Source organism: Rhipicephalus microplus, chromosome 1, assembly GCF_043290135.1.
Source record: "Rhipicephalus microplus isolate Deutch F79 chromosome 1, USDA_Rmic, whole genome shotgun sequence".
Lineage (NCBI taxonomy): Eukaryota > Metazoa > Arthropoda > Arachnida > Ixodida > Ixodidae > Rhipicephalus > Rhipicephalus microplus.
The window spans coordinates 66,094,624-66,110,879 of NC_134700.1; the positions used below are offsets into that span (position 1 = coordinate 66,094,624).

The window sequence follows — 16,256 nt, forward strand, 5'->3', positions numbered from 1 at the left end:
ATGGTTCAATAATGTCCTTCGCTAGCATCTTGTTCACCTCCTTCTGAATTATGCTCCGCTCAAAAGCAGACACTCTGTAGGGACGGCGATGAACAGGGTTGGCATCACCTGTGTGTATGCGATGCTGGACAAAGGACGTCTGCCCAAGAGGTCGGTCACCAAAATCGAAAATATCCTGGTAGGCCTCGAGAAGATGTTGTAGGGCTTCAACTTGCGGAGGCAGAAGATCAGTGGCGATAATGTCTACAATTTGACGGCTGCCCGAATGTGTTGCGAGTGATGTGCGCTGCGGTGAAGCAAGTGTGTCTATGGCAAGCACTTCAATTTGTGAATCGAGCAACGGACACAGGTGGGCCACAGAAATGCCTTGTGGAAGCACATGATTCATGTAGCCGAAATTGACAAGAGGTAGACAAGTTTTGTTATCTGTGATGCTGAGCACCGTATAGGGCACTGAAACATTGTGCGCAAGGAGTACGTCGGTGAGAGGCGTAGCGTAATAGTCACCGTCGGGCACAGCTGGTGAGCACAGAAAATCAACGTACGTCACAGTTTTCGAGAGCAGGCGAACAAAATCGCTGCATTGTAATCGGCATGTAGGTTGGTACGGGGCGGCACTGATTTGTGGCAGTTCAAGGCGGAGCACACCAGCGGAGCAATCAATCAGAGCAGAATTGGCGGCAAGAAAATGGAGGCCTAGTATGAGGTCGTGGGGACATGTTTCAAGCACAGTAAAAAGGACGACCACTTGATGACCGGTACGGTTAGTTGAGCTGTGCACATACCGACGACAGGGACTTTTGCACCATCTGCAACTTGGACGACACTGGTCAAGGGGGGCGTGAGGACCTTCTTCATGCGACGACGAAAACGCGAACTCATAATACAGACGTGAGTGCCCGTATCTATCAAAGCTTCAACAGGTGTACCATCAACGTATACTTCTAGGGTGTTCCGGTTCAAACGTAAGGGCAACAGAGGATTTTTGGGTAAGGTCGACAGGGCAGCTTCACCTCCAGAAGCTGCGCAGCCTAGTGTTCCGGGGACGCGCGGTGGTTTAACGATGGCGAGGGAGAGCGGCGACGCGTGTTTGAACGAGAAGGGCGGCTTTGAGGCCGTGGCGACGACGGGGCAGGGTGGCCGTAGTCCTCAGGGGCAGTAAATGCTGTAGACTGAGTGCGGGTCGGATAACGGTGGTTTGGTGGACGGAATGAGTTACTGTAAGCGGGGTACGAGCCAGAAGACATAGAAGGCCATTGACTGCGGCAGTAACGAGCGATGTGTCCTGCGCGACCACAGCGGAAGCAGATTGGCTTATCATCAGCTGTTCGCCATTCAGACGGGTTGCTGGTTCGAATAGAGTACGGACGGCGACGTCTCATGTCCACAGAAGCTATCGAGGGACCAGTATTATCCAGTGTGGATGCAGTGGACAGGATACCAAGGTTAGTGAATTCCTGGCAGACAACAGCCTGGATCAAGGCGACAGCTGGCGTTGAGGCGTCGGGCAACGTCGGTAGTTTGTTGGCAGCCGGGTAAGCTGCCTCGAGTTCACGTCGGACGATGCGCGTCACGTCTTCGGTTGTAGACGGATGACAAGGAGTGGCTTCGCAAGACGACGTTGCCGCGGTGTCTGGTAGGCGCTGAAACTGCTGCAAAATGCGTCGACTCTTCGCCTGCTCGAGACGGCGGCACTCTTTGATCACGGCGTCGATGGTCGTTACGTTGGTAAATACAAGCAGGCTGAACGCATCGTCGGCGATTCCTTTTAACACGTGCGAAATCTTGTCCGCCTCAGTCATGTTGGGATCGGCCCTTTGACACAACGCTAAGACGTCTTGAATATAAGTCAAGTAGGGCTCAGTGGACGTCTGTGTACGGACAGCCAATTGCTTTCGGGCATCAAGTTGTTGACCAAACGGGTTGCCAAAAAGGTCGCGGAGCTGTTGTTTAAACATTTCCCAGCTTGTGAGTTCGTGCTCGTGGGTCTCAAACCAGGTGCGAGGGGTCTTGTCAAGATAGAAAATGACATTCGCAAGCATAACGGTTGGGTCCCAGCCATATTGCTTGTTGATGCGCTCGTACATGCTAAGCCACTTGTCCACATTCACGTTGTCCTCTCCAGTAAAGGTACCGGGATCACGGGGTTGCGTTAGGGCGACGTACCGGGTTGCTGTCGTTGCTGATGTAGGTGGCGAAGCCGTATCCTCACCCGGAGTCATGGTAGCAGACTTAAGGAGGCGTCCACTGCGTAGCTCCGTTGTCAGAAGAGTACCCAGCACCTCCACCAAAATGTTACGTGGAAAATAACAGTTGTCGGTCCGCAGCCACAACGCAGCTCAATGACAACGCCCACTTCTTTTCTCTCAGTCTGAGGCACCTTACTTGGGTACGCCCCACTATGCCTTCTTTCAGTCAGACGAAATCACGTAACAATATAGAAGAGTTAGAAGCTCCTAGAGCCCTAGTTTTTCTAAAGCTTTTTATAAGTATTACGTGGACCACCTAGTATATGGAATGACGTGGGATATTCCATGAGTTGGTTCACGCCGTTTCCCGTCTTTTTTTCACCATCTTTGTGCTACTGCCTAAATAATGGTTAGCTAAGCTCCCACGAAGTGTTAGTTTCACGAAATTCTTCATTTTCGCCAAGAGCAGATTGACAAATGTAACGTAATCGCACGAACACACAGATTGTTGCGTAGCAGTACAATCAAGCTCAGCGTCGAACTTTGGGGGAGGGCGGGTGAAAGGGGATTATGCATATTCGAAAATCATAAGAGATTATGACGGTGCCTACATAAAGCCACACCTCCGAGCCCATGGTCATGTGTTCAACGAATGTCTTTTCCTATGCTACGTTTTCTACATCAAGTGAAACGCTGTGAAGTCTAGCGAAAATTCTTGCAATGAATGCATTCGCACTAAAAATTACTCGGATTATTTTTTGCATCTCAAACTTGATGATGATTTATTTTCATCTTTATTTTTTGTGCCTCGGAAATAAAAGCACCCCGTTACACGGTTTGTCTTTGTTCTTATTTTTTGCTGTTTTACTTGTTGCCTTTCGCGACGCTCTGGTTTTATGGTTTTGAAAACGCTCGGTATATAATGGTTTTGAAAAGTATCTCCCACTATTTTTACACTACGATTGATATGTGGGGTTCGATGTCCCAAGTCCAGCCCCGACGCTGTGGTCTAGTGACTAAGGTACTCGGCTGCTGACCCACAGGTCGCGGGATTGAATCCCGGCTGCGGCGGCTGCATTTCCGATGGAGGCGGAAATGTTGTAGGCCCGTGTGCTCAGATTTGGGTGCACGTTAAAGAACCCCAGGTGGTCTAAATTTCCGGAGCCCTCCACTACGGCGTCTCTTATAATCATATGGTGGTTTTGGGACGTTAAACCCCACATATCAATCATCAATCAATGCGTAACTTTTCTGGGAGCGAAACAGTTACAGAATCCAGTTTTCTCTTACGCTTCTGCTAACCAGCAGGAAGACGCCTACTAAATGCGAAGCATTTCTTAGCTAACGTCGGCGACTTAGAGCGTATCGATGTATGCATATATCTATTTATTTATCTAGCTGCTTGCGACTTCTATCTCTCCTGGCCATTTCGATTGTGGTATCGATACTAAACTTGGTAAGCCATAACATGAATGTATGGCAAACATAGGTGACTGGTGATAACCAAAAATCATGACGAGTATGTCATGAATATCATGATTTACATTTCCTGGTCTTGCTGCTCTTGCGGTGGTTTTGTTCACATGACAAGTTGCAGAACTGGTATGGTGTGACATCACTGCATGGCAAACGCAAGCGAAAGACCCAAACATGAAAATCATGACAAGCGTGTCACGTAACAACATGACATGACAACATAAAAACATGCCGCGCTCGTGATGCGATTGATTGATTGATATGTGGGGTTTTACGTCTGAAAACCACCATATGATTATGAGAGACGCCGTAAAGGAGGGCTCTGGAAATTTCGACCCCCTGGGGCTCTTTAATATGCACCCAAATCTGAGCACATGGGCCTACAACATTTCCGCCTCCACCGGAAATGCAGCCGCTGCAGGCGGGATTCGATCGCACTACCTGCGGGTCAGCAGTCGAGCACCTTAGCCACTAGACCACCGCGGCGGGGCAATGGAGATGTGTGACTCGTGCTAGCATGATAATCATGAGATGCGTGTTATGTAACAACATGACCACATGCTAAGCTCATGATACACTCGCAGCCGTTTCGCTAACTTTACATGTACAAAACTTCGTATTACATGACATGAACGGATGAGACATGTAAATGACAGCTTCAAAGTTGATAATCATGACATGCGTGTCATGTGACAACATGGCTACATGCGACTCTCATGATGCACTCGCGGCCGTCTCGCTGGCTTCACATATACCAAAATTGGTGTTACGTCACGTGAATGGATGACGAAGGTAAGTGACTGGTGTAGACAAGATAATCATGAGATGCGTGTCACGAAATACATGACTACATGCCACATTCAAGCCACCAATACACTTTGACGTGACCCGGCGCGCGCGCGCCGGCGTTCGTTTCGTCATGTCAAGCCGGTGATGCCACGCAAGGCGCCGATTTGACTGCCATATACGCTCAGGCGTGCGCGGCACTGTGTTGCTTTGACGCATGCGTGTTTGAGTGCGCTCGGCTTCCCACCATCACGAAGAGAGGCAGACGCAGTGCTGTCTGGGTAAGCTGCGTAATGTCATCGGCACGAAATGTAGCCTGGTCGCGCCGGTTGCGCCTGGCGTCAACCTGTCGTGTGCTCGCATTTTTCTAGCGTAGCGTCACTGCGCCAAGCCTGAGCGCTCGTCAACGTTACGTCGGAGTATATTGTGCCCTTTATTATGACGCTACGTTAGCAAAACGCGAGCACTATATAGTCTGACGCCAGGCGCGACCAGCGACCGTCGACGCGGCTCGACGGCAACAGGCACGACATGCTGCATTTCGCGACAATGCGTTACCCAGACAACACTGCGTCTTTCTCTTTTTGTGACGGAGGGAATCCGGACGCGCTGAAACGCGCATGCGTCAAAGCAACGCAGCGCGGCGTGCACCTGCGAGTATGTGGCAGGACCGGCGCTGGGCGTGGCAACATCGGCGTGAAACGACGAAACGAACGCCTGTGAGCACACGCACCACGTCATGTCGAAATCTATTGGCGCCTTGACTGTGGCATGTAGTCATGTTTTCACATGACACGCATCTCATGATTATCATGTTTGCACCAGACACACATCTTCGTCATCTATTGGCGTCACGTAATACCAAATTCGGCATATGTGGAGCTAGCGAAACGGCCATGAGCACATCATCAGTACTGCATGTAGTCATGCTTTTACATGACATGCATGTCATGATTATCACGTTTGGAGTTGTCAGTTATTTATGTCGTCCGTTTGCGTCGCGTAATACCGAGTTTGGTACTTGTGAAGCTAGTGGAAAGGCCGCGAGCGCATCATGAGCGTAGCATGTAGTCATATTTTTACATGCCACGCATCTCATGTTTCTCATGTTTGCACCAGTACCATACCTTCGTCATCCATTAGCCTATCGTATTACCAAATTCGGTATAAGTGAAGCTAGCAAAATGGCCGCCAGCTCATCATGAGCATGGCATGTATTTATGTTGTTACAAGACATGAATCCCATGTTATCATATTTGCACCAGTCACATATCTTCGCCATTCATTCACGTATTGTAATACCAAATTTGGTATATGTGACGCTAGCGAAACGGCTGCGAGCGCATAATGAGCGTGGCATGTAGTCATGTTGTTACATGACACGCATGTCATGATTTTCATGTTAGGGTCTGTCGCTTGTGTTCGCCATGCAACCATGCCATACCATACCAATTTTGCAACTTATCACGTGAATGAAAGCACCGCAAGAGCTGCAGCACCATGAAATGTAAATGATGACATTCGTGACATACATATCATGATTTTCATGTTACGACTCGTCAAATATGTTTTTATCGCAGTAATGTTATGACATACCAAATTTGGTATCGATACCATTATTCAAACGGCCAGGAGAGTCAAAACTCGTAGGTGGCAAGATAGATAGATACATACGCTCAAAGGCGCCGAAGCTCGCTAAAAAATACTTCGCATTTCAAATAAAGCGGCATATCCTACGCACCCTAATAATCGACGTTGTGCTAAGCTTGCGTAGGGAAGGTGACCATGTTGCAAATGTTATATCGCGATAGGTCATGAAATGACGCTAAATATATGTACAAATCTTGCAGGCACAGACACACGTTGCAGATGTTTGTATATTGACTTTTTTTGCACTTTTGTGATGATGTCAACGGGGAGCATGAGTATTAGCAACACCAGAAGCGATAAGCTGATATGAAGCGCTGGTGCTCGCATTGATGGCACCCTTGAACGCTCTTGCATAAATCGACTTCAGCGAATGGCATCTAACTACAACTGAGGTTAACCCACCATCACGACTGTATCAAAGGAGTGCATATGTTATCGTGATATAAGTGAACAGCCAGCACGGCAACCACAATTAACGTTTACGAACATTAGGGTCTATTTGAAAAATAGTTCTGACACCTCGCATAGCTATGTGATAGAATGCTTGATTGCCATGTATTATGCTAGGGTTCGATTCCTTCTGAAACCTTGACATTTATTCTTTGCATTCGTCGGGTTAGCGTTGCCGATGTCGTTTCTCTGCTGCTATGTGTTCCTATGTGTTCTCTGCTCCTATGTGTTCTCGTTGTTGCTGGGTAGATTCCAAGTGCCGATAACCAGTGGCACATACTCGCATACCAGTGGCACATACCCTCTCGCAGGTTTGTGCCACTTTCTGGTGGGAGCTGTTTGACGGCGTACGTGACGTGATTATGAAAGCATTCATGTCTTGACTATGGCGTCCTATCCATGAAATTATTTTATCCTCCTATCCTAATTTTTGTGCACGTGATCACGAGAGCACCCGGACGTAAGCGGCTAGATATATAGATAGATAGATAGATAGATAGGTAGATAGATAGATAGATAGATAGATAGATAGATAGATAGATAGATAGATAGATAGATATGTAAATGTATATATAGCTACTATGATAGACGCCAAAGGCGCTTGCACTACGCAAAAAAAAATCTTCGCATCGAAAATGTTCGTCAGTGGTATACAGTATATGTATCAGTACTATTTTTTAAATGTGGTCATTCTCATGGGCGTAGAAGTCAGGGTATTCTTCGTTGACCATACAGGCTTACTCTGAAATTCTCGGCAAATACAAGAATTGAGAACGTCCACAGAAAATGCGGGTGTAGAAGTGCGATCTGTGTGACAATATTTCTGCGGAATAAGTGTGGCAGTTTCATGAAGTGGTGGAGGAACAAGAGTATGTGCCAGAGTGGACAATGAGCATCAAAAAATAGGTACGAATGCCAAAGTATTGGCCAATAGTCAGCTCAAAGCTGACGGCTCTTCATTGAATTATGTGGTACTTTTGTATTTTGTGGAGTGCGTGAAATCTTTACAGTGTTCTTATGCAAAGCAAGAAAGAAAAAAAAACACCGTGTCCCTTTGAAGCGGCACTACATGCGTATCATTCGCAAGGCATGTCAGTGTCCTCCCTTTCACAATTTCGAACCTCACAGACATGAAAAAAAGCTGAAAGAAACGCGCAAAATACGAGCAGCCCAACCACGAAGGAATGTACATTACTAGAGACGCTGCGGGGAACGCTGGTTCTGCGGACGCATGACGAACGTACAATTTTCCAGCGTACTGAAATCATTTACAACTTCATGACACCACCCCACTTGCTGACGTGGTGCGAGTGGAAAGGATTCATTACTAAGCACTCCTCTGGTGTTTTTGCGTGCGGCAACTAGACTTACCTTGCGAGGCAAACTATGAATCCTGCAAATATGATCCATAACTGTTTTACCCGTTTCATTAGGTTTAATTGCCCCACATTCGGCGAACGTTTGAACTCACATAAAACAACTTGATTTTTCATTTAATTGATAGAGCTACCACCAAAAAACGCCCGTGATATTTATGATTCATTGAAAATATTTAGTCTAAAGCACAGAGTGGTCAAGTTAGTGAGCACAAATAGATACAAGACACAATATGCATCTACCAATGTGCAATACTCTTTGGTAGTTAGCGTGTAAAAGAACAAGAGCGAGATCCTGCAAGACTGGCCAGCAGAAAAATTTGCTATATTCAATGCTGTCTTGTAGGTTCCCTAATAAAGAGAAAAGAATTTTCTTTTCATAGAATCACAGAAAGGGACCTGCTGCTTCATTATGCAGAAGTTTAGAGTATCAGCGAGTATAGTTTTGTCACTTCATCGGTAATGCGAGAGGAAGTACAGTCATAAACTGCCCCAATGACAAAATAATAATTCATGTAGTTTTCGTTAAAACACTAAGCGACTTCGTATGAAAAATAAGTGTAATGTAGTCTACATAGCCACTAAATAATATGTCTCTGCTATGTAAAGAAAAAAAAGATAATTCTACACAAACCTTCACTGTTTTGACCATTTTTATTGCAACGTAAAAAATTACTAATAACTTTATGTCCAATATCTCTTCATATAAACATTCACTGGCACTTCATCTAAAGGCACAGGTAATTCCGCACTGTTACGTTGAATAGTTTGCCGTATTCGTAGAACAACGAAGGCTTGTACAGGGAAAATGCTTTTGTTGCTCACACTATTTTCATTGCTACTAGCTACCGCTTCCGACCAGGCAATATAGTGAAATGTCATTTCCAAGAGGGGATAATAAGCTTTCTGAATTAACCCAATTTAGTTCTCTTTGTGAAGCGCGGTGAGCCCAGTGCGTCCGCAAACAATGCGTAAAAGGCGGAGTGGTTGCGGCCGGAGTGGGACCACGTGCCTCCTTAACAAGTGGCGTAATTACGTGTCCTTAATAGGACTTGGTGGAATTAGCATGGTGATATAATACCATGGTCTAACTAGCTATGTATACCATTAATCCAAAAAGCTATTTAGCCAGCTGCACGTGCGATAAAAACAGCGAGCGATGACAACAAAGATGACGTGGACCGGCCGAGCAGCGCACTATAATGTACAGGCTGACCATGATGATTAATAAGGGGCCTTGGAAGATGCTCGGCTGGTACATGAACTCAGCGGCCACCATGCTGCTTATTCTAAAGTAGGCCTAATGCAGGCTTTAAAAGCTTCAAAATAAATTTAAACCACCCGTGTATCTAAAAACATTATAACGAAATGGTTCTGACACTCTTACTCTGTGGATGCACTTCTGCACTCAGTGCAACAACAAACAAATGAAAGTGGGTGCCTCGGGTTTGAAAACACCGTCCAACTTAGTCGACCGTCCTTGACGCGATGAATGGTTCCATCGTAACCGATAAAACGCAGAGCACTCTGGGTTGAATTTGACTATTGCTTACTGTTGGCTCGTTCATACGGGGGTGTCACCAGAGCTCGGAATCATCCCTAATTTCGTGGAACTCAGGGTGAGAACCGGGCAATTTTGCATAGCGCCTCTGGTAGCCTTTTTTATCAGCGTTGCTATCACGTGCTCCGCGCAGTTTCATGCCATGGCCGCCGTATACTATAGGGCGAGCTCAGAAAAATCTTGTATGCACGAGATGCTTGGGTCATTTTGCATAGCACCCCAAGGCAATATAAAAGCCAGCATAAAGCAAGACAGGGCAAAGTGGGGGGGGGGGGGAGCAAGAGGGACCCATATCAACAAAACCTTAGGTCCCATCAACTATAGCACGCCCGTGTTAAAAGACTAAAAATGCTGTTTAGGTCAAGCAACAGAGAGCACACTTGACGCAAGGCTCATGTTCCTTGTGAATGAGCAAAGCCTCAATCAGTTACCGCGCTCTTCAATAATTATTGGGAAACAGCAGTGAAGTTTCACTGAAGAGCGTTGCAATGCCATGTTTCTTGCAAAGGCGGCCAAATTAGGGCCAGAGTAGGCTTCCAAAGAACTATAATGCTCTCTAAGTCCAACGTTTAGGGAACGTCGTGTTTGGCCTACGTTTACACGATTGCAAGAAAGAGGTATATGGTAGACAGAAATGGTGGTACAAGATTTAAAATTTTGAAATTGACTTACATTGCACTTATTTTTCTGGGCGATTTGTCGATTTTCGACACGTTGGTCTTCTTCGGCACATAAAGGGGAAAACTTGTTCGGTGCAGAAACTACCACTTTGACGTCATATCATGACGCAACATTTTTCAGGCAGTTGGTGAAAACATGCACATACCGAAGGACTGCGAATTTCTTGCGCTGCGCGTTGTATGCCACAATGTATCTATCACCGGCACCTTTATCAATTTTTTATTCAACTTCTCGCTGACTTTTAACAAAACATTCCGTGGTGAGCCTACTCCTCTCAATTGTTTTGCAAAGAAAATGATTTCCACTAAATGAGTGCGAGTAGCCCGATACTTCACTTTTAAATTAGGCTATTTGTGTTATCACGGATGCTCTGTCTTGTCTGCCGGCGTGTTGTGTTAGAAAATGAACCACTCGCAAGTCGAGCACGCTTTCTTTCTCTGCGTGTACCTGCTACAGGAATTATTTTCTTCGCTTACTGTTCCACACAAAGTATGGTGTACGGATTCGCCCGACAAGGAAATCTATAGGCTTGTTTAAACTATCGCCTGTCCGACATCCTGTGTTGCAGCTATGGCGCTCGGTGGTTCACGCTGTCGATCCCGGCCGCGGTTTTCGCAATTGAAGGCACGCAACATGGCAGAGGCCCGTGTACAGTACGACGTCAGCGCACCTTGAGCACAATTCAGCACAACACCACAACAACACAATTTCTGGAGCGGCCCTTCACTTCGACATACCTCATATTCATAGGGTGGTTTTGTGACGTACAATTTCAGCTAATGTTACTAGTGTTCACTTTGTGGTATCGCTATCTAGATTTATCTTCTAAATTCGAAGCATTTCTTAGCAAACTTCGGCGACTTTGAGCGTATCTATCTATCTATCTATCTATCTATCTATCTATCTATCTATCTATCTATCTATCTATCTATCTATCTATCTATCTATCTATCTATCTATCTATCTATCTATCTATCTATCTATCTATCTATCTATCTATCTATCTATCTATCTATCTATCTTTCTATCTATCTATCTATCTATCTATCTATCTATCTATCTATGAAATTTCGCTTTCCCGACCGTTACGATAATGGTATCGCTATCAAACTTGGTATGGCATAACATGACTGTATGGAGAACATATTCCATTGGTCATGACATGAAAATCGTAACATGTATGTCATATGTGTCATGATTTGCAATTCATGGTCCTCCAGCTCTTGCGGTCGTTTCGTTCACATGGCATGTTGCAAAACTTGTATAGTATGACATGACTGCATGGCGAACACAAGCGACAGACCCTAACATGAAAATCATGACATGCGTGTAATGTAAACACATGACTACACGCCATGTGCATGATACACTCGCGGCCGTTTTGCTAGCGTCACGTGTACCAAATTCGGTATTAGAGTACGTGAATGGATGGCGAAGGTAAGTGACTGGTGCAAACATAATCTCGAGATGCGTGTCATGTAACAACATGACTACATGCGACGCTCATGATGCCCTGGCGGCCGTTTCGCTAGTTTCACTTATACCAAACGTATTACGGGACATGAATACTTGACGAAGGTATGATACTGCTGCAAAAATGATAAACATGAGATTCGTGTCATATAACAACATGTCCACATGCTACGCTCATGATGCGCTCGCGGCCATTTCGCTAGATTCACATGTAAAAATTCGGTATTTCGTGACGCCATTGGATGACATAGGTAAATGATACATCCAAACGTGATAATCACGACATGCGTGTCGGCTGCTGACCCGCAGGTCGCGGGTTCAAATCCCGGCTGCGGCGGCTGCATTTTCGATGGAGGCGGAAATGTCGAGGCCCGTGTGCTCAGATTTGGGTGCACGTTAAAGAACCCCAGGTGGTCAAAATTTCCGGAGCCCTCCACTACGGCGTCTCTCATAATCATATGGTGGTTTTGGGACGTTAAACCCCACAAATCAATCAACGACATGCGTGTCATGTAACAACGTGACTACATGCCATACTCATGATGCGCTCGCGGTCCGTTTCGCTAGCTTCACATATGCCAAATTTGGTATTACGTGACGTCAATGGATGACGAAGATATGTGACTGATAAACATGATAATCATGATAAACATAATAATCATGATAAACATAAAAATCATGAGATGCCTGTCATCTGAGAACATGACTATAAGCCACAGTCAAGGCGCCAATACGTTAGGACGTGACGCGGTGCACGTGCTCCTTGGAGTTCCTTCCATCGCGTCACGTTGGCGTTGCGACGCCAGGTACCGGTTTCGCCATATACTTGCAGTCGTGCGCCACACTGCATTGCTTTGACGCATGCGTGTTTCAGCGCGTCGGGCATCCCCCAGTCAGGAAAAGAGGGTGACGCTGTGTTGTCTGGGTAACGCATCGGTGCGAATTCCGCGCCGGTTGCCGTCGGGCTGCGCCTACCGACGCTGGTCGCACCGGTCCCGCCTGGCGTCAGACTATACAGTGCTCGCGTTTTGCTACCGTAGCGTCGCTGCGCCCATCGTGCGCATGCGTGAACTATGCATTGCCGGATATTGAGCCTTTCATAATGTGCTCGCGGCCGTTTCGCTAGCTCCACATATACGAAATTTGGTGTTACGTGACGTCAATTGATCACGGAATTTATGAATGGTGCAAACATGATAATCCTAACACGCGTGTCAGGTAAGAGCATGGCAACATAGGACGCTAATTGAGTGCTCGCGGTCGTTTTGCTAGGTCCACATATAGTAAATTTGGTATCACGTGACGTGAATAGATGACGAAGGTAAACGTATGTTCAAACATGATAATCATGACACGCAAGTCATGTACGGCATCATTTACCTCCAACTCGTAATGGTGTGTTGATTTTAAAATGACATCCCAACCTTTCTCATTCGTGCTTCGCATATCATCGATTCCCACCGTCCGTGGGATCTGCCAATTTTTTAACTCCGAAGCATTTCTAGGCAAACTTTGGTGACATTGACACCGTATCTATCTATCTATCTATCTATCTATCTATCTATCTATCTATCTATCTATCTATCTATCTATCTATCTATCTATCTATCTATCTATCTATCTATCTATCTATCTATCTATCTGTCGCCTACGAGTTTTAGCTCTCCTGGCTGTTTCAATAATGGTATCAATACTAACTTGGTATGGCATAACATGACTTTATGAGGAACATATTTGATAAGTCATAACACGAAAATAATAACATGTCATGAATGTCATGATTTACATTTCATGGTCCTGCAGCTCTTGCGGTGATTTCATTCACATGGCATGTTGAAAAACTGTTATGGTCTTACACGATTGCATGACGATCACAAGCGACCGACCCTAACATGAAAATCATGACTTGCGTTTGATGTAACATGACTGCATGCCATGCTCATGATGCGCTCGCGGCCATTTCACTAGTGTCACATATACTAAATTCGATAATACGGGTCGTGAATGGATGACGAAGGTATGATACTGGTGCACACATCATAAACATGAGATACCTGTCATGTAACAGCATGACTACATGCCACGTTCATGAAACGCTCACGGCCGTATCGCTAGCTCCACATCCACCAAAGTCAGTATTACGTGACGCGCACGGACGACATAAGTAAATAACACATCAAACCATGATAATCACGACATGCATGTCATGTAACAACATGACCACCTGCCACACTGATGATGCGCTCACGGCCATTTCGCTAGCTTCACATATGCCAAATATGGTATTACGTGACGCCAATGGATGACGAAGGTATGTAGCAATCATGATAATCATGAAATGCTTGTGATGTGAGAGCATGACTACATGCCACAGTCAAGGCGCCATAATATATCGACGTGACGCTGTGCGCGTGCTCGCCGGCGTTCATTTGGTCGCCTCACTCTGGTGTTACCATGGCAGGCACCGGTCCTGCCATGTACTCGCAGGCGCCCGCCGCGCTGCGTTGCTTTGACGTATACGTGTTCGAGCATGCCGGTGCCCCTCCGTCACGAAAAGAGGGAGACGCAGTGTCGTCTGGTTAACGCATCGGCGCGAAACGCAGCATGTTGCATTCCATGCCGGTTGCCGTCGAGCTGCACCGACGGACGCTGGTCGCACTGGTCGTGCCTGGCGTCAGACTATAAAGTGCTCACGTTTTGCTAACGTAGCATCACTGTGCCCAGCGTGCGAGCACGTCAACGCTACATTGGAGTATATTGGGCCCTTCTTGATGCACTCGCGGCCGTTTTGCTAGCTCCACGTATACCAAACTTGGTGTTACGTGACGTCAATAGATGAAGAGATATATGACTGGTGCAAACATAATAATCCAGACACGCGCACACGCGCGTCATGTAAGAACTTGACAACATACCATGCTCATAGTGTGCTCAGGCCGTTTTGCTAGCTCGACATATACTAAATTTAGTATCACGTGATGTGAATAGATGACGAAGGTAAATGACACATTCAAATATGATAATGGTGACATGAAAGTCATGTACGGCATCATTTACCTCCAGCGCGTAACGTTGTGCTGATTTGTAAGTGACATGTCAACATTTCTCATTCGTACTTCGCATATCATCGATTCCCTCTGTACGCGGGATCTGCCCATTTTTGTCAGTTGCGACGCTGCCTCTTATTTATGCAGCCATGTGAGATATTCCCTTGTTACGATTTAATCGTACGTTCTTGGGTGAAACGAGACCGCTTCGCTCACCTTGACCTTATGCTTCGACGTACGGGATACGCGCCGCCTTCGCTTCTTGGCCTCGCGAGCTGCCTGCTTAGCAGCGTCCTCCGCTGAAGGTTCATGCCCGGCAGGTGGCACCGCGGCAGGCTCCGGCACTGCCGCTTCGGCCGCTGGTTCAGGACTCGGGGGCGTGTGCTTCTCTGAGCTATGCGAAGGGCTGCCGCGCATGGTAGGTTCGTTAGTCAACTCGTGGTAGGATGGAACAACCCACTACGTGCATCGACCATGAAACGGAAGGCAGCAGACGGAGCACAGGGAAACGTCAATACTGTGATCAAGTTGTCAAATGTGAATTGATTATGGTGATCGCTTTTATGAATGGCTCACGCCCACGCTGAGGTTAACGAAAAAACGTATATATTATAAACAAAAAAATGTCACATACGACTTGTGTAGATGTGTGGAATGAATGACGCAGTAGAAAAAACAAATTTATTGTGCTAACTTAAAATTTTGAAATGAAAGACAGCTGCGCAGATACCTTATTTTCTGTGATCTTGCTCAAAGGACCAATTCTTAACCCACAAGAAAAGGTTCCTTTAATTTATTCCATTTGGTCAATGAGCCGAGATATGGGGTGAACATGGAAGAAAAATGAGGAACAATAAAGGTAGCGCTCCGATAACAGAACGAAAAAAGAACAACAAAAATTGTAGGCGTGAATATACACCACCCGCCGCCTGATTACGCCCACTGCAGGGCAGGATCCATGTGTCATAAATCGCAACATAAGAAAGTGGGTACGATCCATTCTATCGATTTTGTAAAGCCGGTTTCACAACACTAGGATTATGTTTAGGCACTTCCATTGGTGCCCACGAGAGGTATTCCAAACTTTCGAATTCGGAAGCTCTAATTTTTTTCGCGTTAGCCAACCTTGAGTGTTAATGCACAAGGAGCACTTGCTTTTTTATAGCGGAACTTGAATATTTTCCCTAAATTGACATCGCTTCGAATGCGCGGTTTGTGCATGGAAGTTTACGTGTTTTTTTTACTATACGGAGGGGTTCGAGTGCAGCGCCCAGTGGCTTCCTCTCATTTCTCTTCTTGCTTTTCTTTAGGTAACGCATGAATTTAGTACCAAAAAGTTGCTTAACAGACAAGCATCACTATGTAAATTCTTTTTACGGATCTCTTTAAACTTGTTGTTCGTGAGTACAATTTCACTTGTGTTGCTGTTGCTCCTTCATTTGTTTTTCTTGTCTTAATCACTATATTTCAAAACATTGTATGCTGCTCATAATTACATAGAAAACTGTATTTTGAAAAGAGAATTGCGTTGAAGTGATCTTCCGGTTAACATCGATGTTAAAGGCAC

The 16,256-nt window shown here is 45.9% G+C and overlaps 1 protein-coding gene across 1 annotated transcript in view; it reads right to left on the reverse strand.

Moving 5' to 3' along the window:
• Positions 1-15,106, reverse strand: part of LOC142765373 (uncharacterized) — a 192,974-nt gene extending 177,868 nt beyond the window's left edge. Inside the window, exon 1 of the mRNA XM_075866222.1 lies at positions 14,906-15,106. Coding sequence (XP_075722337.1) covers positions 14,906-15,106 — 201 coding nt within the window. The remainder of the gene's footprint in view (positions 1-14,905) is intronic.
• Positions 15,107-16,256: the final 1,150 nt, after the last annotated feature.